Genomic DNA, 7,972 nt, shown 5'->3' with positions numbered 1-7,972 from the left:
GAACAGACCAAGAGTTATGCACGCCCTTAAACCTTCGACAGTTCTTGTAGTCCTTCCTGACAAGGTTGTTGCACGCAAATGTTCTAAGCACGTCTCTGTTATATCAAGAGATTGTTACTCAGTACTTGTCACTTGCCGCTGCTATACTGAATTGGTAAATTGGCGTGAGCTAGTACTTTAGCAAACTCAAAGAATCAACTAAAAAATCTGTATATTCCAATAGAGTCCGGTTAATGTATACCACAAAGGTGGCTAAAAAAGAAACACCTATACGTTTTGATCATTCAAAATAGGCCCATCGGAAATGAGGATCTATTAACGTTCGGGTTGAATTTTTATTGCAGAGGAGTTCGGTCTTTCGTGGCAGCAACGAGGCGGTGTCTGCAGAAGTAGAATGTGCCCTTTCGGATCAAAATCTGTAATATAGGACAAGATTTACGTAGCAGGTTAATAGTTCGAACATTGATGTATCAGATCTCAACGGACGAATTTCGTAATGCCTATCAGATAATACAATGTATTAGAGTGCAAAGCACAGAAGTTATTATCTACACCGCAATAATGAGCAAATAGATTATATCCTTGATGCATTTTACTCCTATGATTCAAACAATACATGCAATTTATAGATTAAGCATATCGTTGGTTTACTGTTGTAACGTGTATCGACGAGACCGTCACACACTACAGTTCGACATCAGCTATGGGTAGACTTTAACGGACCAGACCAAACTATACCTTCATCCTTAATATTTAGCTACGCTTTTTTTTTATTTACGCATCTGTCCGGTTATTAGGATGCATAGCTGAAGAAATAGCCACAAGAACTCTAGCAATCCAATACATGCTGTTCGCTATCTGAGCAGATGCACTGAAGCTTCCCAACATAAAAAAAATTCAATAATTTAAATTTACGGAATGTCGATACTTTAACATTAACGTACGGTTACCCGCCATAGTATAAAAGGCATTTTATAAGAGACAACGCGGGCCCTTCGAAAATAAACATTTTCATTATTCGTGCGTTCGACTGTATTGAGCCAATCAGATATGTCGTGGATGCAAACATTATCGTAGAATTGTTAGCCTTTTGATTTGATTTAAAGTAGGAGTTTTTCCCTATGACTGCTTTGTGTCGAAATTCAACGCTCCATAAGAGCTTAGCATGAATCAAGCAGGGATAGTTACACAAGCAGAGTAGGTCGAAGACTTTAACGCAGAGCAGATCTGTCGCGACCTTTTTTCGCGTAGATATATGCTTCATTAAAAACACAACAAGCTTTATGAGTGACACAGAATTTCGTATATGTTGTAAACATTGTCTGTCATAGAAAAATACACAGCTAAATTTCGCAGAAGGGTAGATTATTAGGTTGTAGTAAATTATAAGGTTATTTCTACGTAATTTCCAGGACAGTTTATACTCTGCATAAGAGCAGCAGTGAAACAGACAATGAAATGGTTCGTGGCGTCTCGATGCCTTACTTTGCCCGATTCCCGCTAACTACTAAACTTTGGTAGTACCTGATGTGTCTGGCATGTATAGCGTTACAGTTTATCTACATATGCACAACTATTGCATATAGCCTTCGCAGGTTCTTGAGGTGGTGTGGGTCTCAAGTAGAGGGATCCCCTTTAGATTTGCGCCTAGAAATGACGACGTAAGCAGCTATGTTGGTTACCTCGTATGAGTGTTGTCTGAGACAAAAAGTTACTTCGGTCTGCAATTCCTGAAGTAATTGCAGAACTTTAAAAACCAATGGAAGCAAGAATATGCTGAGGCGGACGAGTTTTCAGGGCCGACTGCCGGCCTGCTCAAGAGAGTTGAAATGTTTGTCTCGAACTTGACGCAGATTCTTGATTACAGGCTCTAAGCTTGAAGCTAGATTTAAATTGTTTCGCTGACGGCTATTGCAACGAATTATGTATTTTACTAAATCTACATATTGTGCCGATTGGTTACGCTGCCTTATAAAGTGTCCTATAGTATGACGAAAGCTTGAACGAAATGAGGTTGTAAAAGACGAGTTGCTTCAAGATGTAACGATTCCTTATCTATTACGCTAAGCAAACAGCGAAAGCTGTTTTGAGAAAAAAGTGGGAATTAAACCAAAACAGATAAACAAACGTAAACATGGCCATTAGAGCGGGGACCGAGAAATACTAATAAGGGCTCTGGTGCTGGTTGTAGCAATGCAGCCAAATTTTTCTGTCAAATATAACCTCAAATAACGTGACTGTCTATCAGATGTGTTATTTCTGAATTTTGAGCGTGTCGGACTTGCAAAGCCTCTGTCCCCCTGACACAAACAATTCTAAAGCTTCAGTTGTCTGCAAAAATTTTTCAGAATATGACTATCAATGGTAACTGGTTCTAAATCGCTTAAGATCTCGATACATTGCGACTAAAGCGTTTTACAACAATAAAATCAGAGAAACACTGTTTCAATAAGCGGTACTTTTGTGCGGGTTTAACCTGATCTGAATCAGCCTTTATCTAACGCTGAGAGAAATGACAGGGGCCTGGCAGCAATAGCAAAAGAAAATCATTGAGGTCAACTTCCGCCTTCGTGGTCAACCGCTGTGCCGGCACTCGCCTATTTCCGCCCTGCTCAATATATCTGCCGCAAAACTAGGCGACCAATAACTGCCAAAAGAGTAGCGAATTAAAAGAAATCAGCGCTTATTGCCTATGTAGGAAGCCAGTCACTGTAGCAATAAGGTAACGATCATGACTTGACTTAGAAATAGGGACGCGGCAGAAGGGTTTGTGTGGGCGCTGCGGATTCATTAACGCTGTCGCAGACTTCGGCTCCGTCGAGTCTATTAACATCTTGAAACTAAGCGGGTGCAAATGAAAGCTAGAAAGGGGAGGCACACAGCAGTAAGGGCGCAACGTTTACAGAAGCTGGAATAGAAAAAAACGCGATCTACTTAAACGAAGATGCCGCAGTCTGACAAGCGAAAAAGGTTGATCTTGGAGCTGAGCGGAAAACAACGGTTTGAAGAGCGCTTTCTCTACTGAAACAAAAAATGATAGTGTGGCTGTTCGTTAAGGAGTATGCCTGTGTGGATAATTTATATATTCCTCTCTTCCATCTAGTTACTTTACGAGTATTGGTGGTCCTGCTTACCAAATTCTTCATTCAGGTTGTACAATTCGTAATGTTATATGGATTACTCATCAAAACGCTTTGAGCATGGCATATTAAAATTATCTCGTGTCTTTTTTTTTTTCGACAATTTTGGAACTGCTTCAGCTCGCCTAGAAAAAGAGAAAATCGGTAAGTACATGACATCGTAATGTAGAAAAAAAATTTTGTATTATATAGTGGAAAACGCTTTGCGCAGAGTCAATTACGTCAACGCTTAATGTAAAGCAAACTGAAATTTTCATATGTTTAGTAGATATTTATCTTTCTGTTGCATTATATCTAAATAACTTTTTATCGAAACGGGCAGTTAAGGCTTTAGCGTTAGGCTTTCGTGTTCTACTAAACTTGATGGTATTTTTACAGTGTCTTCTGTTAGAGTAACTTAGCAAATGCTATTATACACAAAATCTATAGTTCATTGAAATTCAGTATATATGTATGATTTGATATGACACAAATTTATATATACAATTAGAGGTGGCTTTATTCATGAACGTTTTCCTTAAACGCAGCCACCTGTGGGGCATCCTGTCGACAATACGTATGTTAGGTTCAAACATAGTCGTTAAAGGATAGAAAGCTATAGGACAGGGTGTTTAAATTTTTAGTTGAGGATTCGGGTAATACATTTTTTAACTTTATTTTATCGAGTACAGAACTAACGTAAAAGTTAGTCCCGTTTGGAATCATTTGAAAGGATTTATCTCAATAACATGTTTACGTTTGAAGCGTGAATGGCCTTCTCGAGCTGCTCGAATCTGAAATTTTAATTATGTTTAGGAAAAACAGATTTCTTCTAATTAGCGTTCAGTCAAAGCAGTACAGACAACGCAAAACCTGCACATTAGAGTTAATGAACGTCTGTTTTCTTAGATGGAATTAAGGTCTCATATTTGTACATTTTGAAAGGCTTAGGTGTTCGAAACATAAAGGCATTAACACATGATTTCAAATAATATAATTACAATTCAAAACTGAGTAATTTTTAGCTTTGTTGCTCAACATTTTGGAAAAGTTATATACTCCGTCCTACTTATGCCGCTCTGCCGTTGTCTTTCAACTCGTAGTTCGGTTGCGTGCAATAAAACGAACCTCAATCTAAGTATTCAATTGGAAAATAGAGACTTTCACTAACAAAAGTAAGAAAACATCGACTTGTCACAAATATGTGTTCGTGGCATTTTACGCAAATAATATACAGTAATAGGAAATTAATTAGTTAGCTGTATATATCGGAGTGTCCTTCTTTACTCGTTAAGTAAAAATCGTACAAGTAGTGACTTTTTTCTGAGCTTATTAATTCACTGGAAGCGCGTTTTTCCGTTGTTACCTGAACTTTAGCCTGTAACTGCGTACTATCCACCGGCCTAGGGGGTACATTCGGTTCCATATTTTCCAACTTTCTTCCGACATTATATTTGAGATTACCTAAAAACGAGCATGGTCCTTTAATTCACTTGTTTCGTAAAGCCTGAAACTTCGCCAGCCTATTCTAAGATTTGTGTATGAGACGAATTTAAGAGGGGCTGTATGCCCCGAGTGCGATTTCTGCAATGGCGTTGTGCAGGGTCCCGAAAGAAACAAGTTGTCTAATCTTATCAATATCATAAAAATATACATGTACGGTTACGTGCACTTGCTTTATACATCTAGCTATTTAAGGCATTCGTAGCGTCCTCCACTAGCATGACAAATATGCTTAAATTTGACATACGGCATCACGAGGCCTGCATATTCCTTAATGATGTCTACTGTTCTCGACTAGAACGATTCCCGAAAATAAATCCGTTCGTTTCCAACGACTATTGCTGCTCAAGTAGCCCTACAAAGATTTGTCGTTGTATTTGTCTTCAGCTACGGCTTTCCACATCTCCCCATTGCACGCTATGCAAATGACGGTTTCCCTCTCGGAAGCGTCTCGCGAACGGAAATAGTCGCTCAATAGGAACGGCGTAATATACGTACTTCTCTATCTAGAAGAATAAAGCCAAAAATATTATTCTTACCGGCAGATATTTTGCACTATTTAGTTTGCTTGTCATTACATTCTTTTTTCTATAAGAATTAAATGTATTCCATGACACATTTGAAATTACGTAATAACGAGAACAGGGATCTGATAGAGATGACATAGAAGTGACGCTAAAACACACAAAGAAAATGCGTAACGGTACGGTGTCTGTACGTAATACGATGTGCTCCAGGCTGATGTTCTGCAATGCATACGCCACAATTTTCAGTTGGACTCGATGTCTGAATCGTATTCTTAAAATGTCGCTTATTTGATCTTTTCAGTATACGCGAGCTCTCGTTACAAGACAAAAAAAAAGGACGAAACAATCGCTTTTTTGTCTCGGCTAGCAACAGCAATCGAGGACAATGATATGAAGCTACGTACAATAACCGAACCGGAAAATCCATTCAAAAAAAACCGACAAATCCTTGGTGTCACTTCACGGTGCGGTCACGCATCCCGTCTATTCTGGCTTTGCAGTTCATACGATTGAAGCGCGTCTATGAGTGATTGGTACAGTGAAAAAGAAACTTGAAACACTATAGGTAATGGGTAAATAGAATCCCGAGCCTGATTATATCACCTGGAAAACCAATTGCCAAAGAAATACCCAACCAACGTGCTGTGCTTCGAAAACATAATCTGTTTCATCGGCTGAGCTTAAATAGAAAACTACAAATCGTGCGATTTCAATATGTTTTGAAAATTGATAGGCACACATTATGGGTGAGATATTAGCGTTAATAATATGTTGACTGGTTTACGTCATTACTATGATGAGATTTTTATGAACTATCAAGTTCATAAAAATCTCGAGCCGCCCAATTGAGGGTTATTATCTAATAGAGAAAACAGAAGTGTCATCTTATGCACACACACATATATATATATATATCACAGTTACACAGAACCCGTTTGGATTAGTTCTGCCCAATCGTTTAAAGGAAGTTGCGGTAAATGTCACCACACGTAATGGGTACCGAAGTTCAGCTTCATACATTAAAGTCTCTATTTAGTAAGTTTACAGCTCTTGTATTACCGAAAAATGATTGCAGCAAATCCGTCTTAGGCTCAAACAAATCTATGGATACGGAGAGAAAAAAGCAAAGGGCGTTTCGGCTGTCTACTTGCATCAGCTCGGCTGTGAACATTCTGCTGCTATATGGATTAAAGGCAGTCTAACCTCAACGCTGACGTTTGATCGGCTATTAGAATTTCTGCCTTATTTTCATAACGTAAGCCTCAGTGGCCGTCCGCTTTAACCAAACGTCTTCTAGGCAGGCTCAAATCTATTTCTAGAAGGAATAAATGGCCCTTACCCGTGCCTCACGTAGATGACCTATACGGTGTACAGTTTTAAGGTATGAACGCAACGAAATTCAGTTGAGGGTCTGTTGTAACAAATATAACAATACCGCCATTGTAAATAAATAGAGCAGGGCGAAGGCTGAAAAATCCTAGTTGTATCTTTGCTTTGGCCTAAATATTAATAAATCTTGAGTGATAGTACTCATCTGAATTTTGGAAAGCTGGCTCTAGGTTGTGTGGATGATCAGGTAGAAGATGAACTGTTGTCAGAGCAAGCCCTTCATCATAGTACTCAATCTATTACGAATTGATTATTTTATTATACCTGCATTGTTCATAGTAGGAACTTTCCTGGTGGCCTGCTGGCAGTTGGAGAGAACCTGAGGGATATGTTTTTTTGCTCTATAGTGTCAGATTCAATAAAGTAGACTTCACGGAAGGCCACCGTTTTCAAATTTCTCGTAATACAGAATACGAAAATACTCCATAATTCTATGCTTAATTCGCCTGGCCATTGCATATACGTAGGCACACCAAGTGTAAAATATGAAGGTCCAGCAGTTTTACCGAAAGAAATTTGCATACACAAAATGCATTTCTGCTGAACTAACATCCCTGGTTCATTATGTTATTGCTCACTTCCACAGCCCCCTTCGGACTGAGGTTTCCGCCTTGCTTATTTATCAACATTAAACCTGTAGTCGAACTGGGCATGTTAAATAGAAAATTATTGTCGAGTTTAAAAATTACGGTACTAATTTGTGGGTTTGGTAGGCGCACCCATTTGTCTTCGTCATTCATATCCCGATAAGAAGTGTTTGAAACTGTACGTTGTGTGCTAGCGTTAAGTACTGCTTAGGGCCGTTAGGTCTGAACAAAGTGTGTCGACACTTTGAACCTAGACCACCAGTAGAATTCAGTAGGAAAACGCGGTAGTACTGCAGCATGACTGGCTGCTGTCTTTGTTTTGTCTATCTTTCGATGACTCGTAGTATATCCTTTAAAGTACAGTCAGACACGTCTGTAAATCGGAGCTCTTTCCACTGCTTATCATTATTACAACTAAATAGCTGATTTTATATGACCATTAGATTCAAAAACGAGCAAGTTGGATAATAGCTGATGACTTCGCTCGCTTAATTACATCACATGCGGTAACCAATACTTCGTTGATTATACATGCGCGTTCACCGAACGAAACCCAACACCGCTGACTAAAATGGGGCTTTTAAATAACTATATATTCTGGCGGATCACAGAGTTAGTCAGAATTCATTAGCTCGCTGCCAGGCGATGTGACCGTTATAACAGGCCAGAGGCCGACTAGGAATTTTTCACATAAGGTTTATCCTGTTCAGTCCTTGTGTTACATATATGGAATACTGAAAATAGTTTTACCACTGGGTTCAAATAAAAAGTGCGTCAGGAATCTTGATTTTGAAATCCTAACACGTCCTTAGTTCCAAGGCTAAAGTGAACGCCGCGCGTCTACTCT

General features: G+C 39.0%; 1 protein-coding gene across 17 annotated transcripts in view; it reads right to left on the bottom strand.

Moving 5' to 3' along the window:
• Positions 1 to 321: 321 nt before the first annotated feature.
• The window catches only part of LOC147756530 (uncharacterized), a 30,613-nt gene continuing 22,962 nt past the window's right edge, over positions 322 to 7,972 (bottom strand). For 4 of the 17 annotated variants that reach the window (XR_015323750.1, XR_015323747.1, XR_015323753.1 and 1 more), the window contains one exon: positions 322 to 4,583. Coding sequence is in view for 5 of the 17 variants with exons in the window: in XM_086983615.1 (XP_086839741.1) it covers positions 336 to 416; positions 4,486 to 4,583 (179 nt within the window). In the remaining 12 variants the exon portion in view is untranslated. Of the gene's footprint in view, positions 5,129 to 7,972 lie in introns of all 17 variants that reach the window. The other 13 variants (XM_086983617.1, XM_086983619.1, XM_086983615.1 and 10 more) reach the window with 10 other exon arrangements.

This window comes from Varroa destructor, unplaced genomic scaffold, assembly GCF_002443255.2.
Source record: "Varroa destructor unplaced genomic scaffold, Vdes_3.0 BEIS01000003.1, whole genome shotgun sequence".
NCBI lineage: Eukaryota > Metazoa > Arthropoda > Arachnida > Mesostigmata > Varroidae > Varroa > Varroa destructor.
Note: the sequence above shows the minus strand (reverse complement) of the source record. Positions and strands in the feature narration are given on the sequence as shown.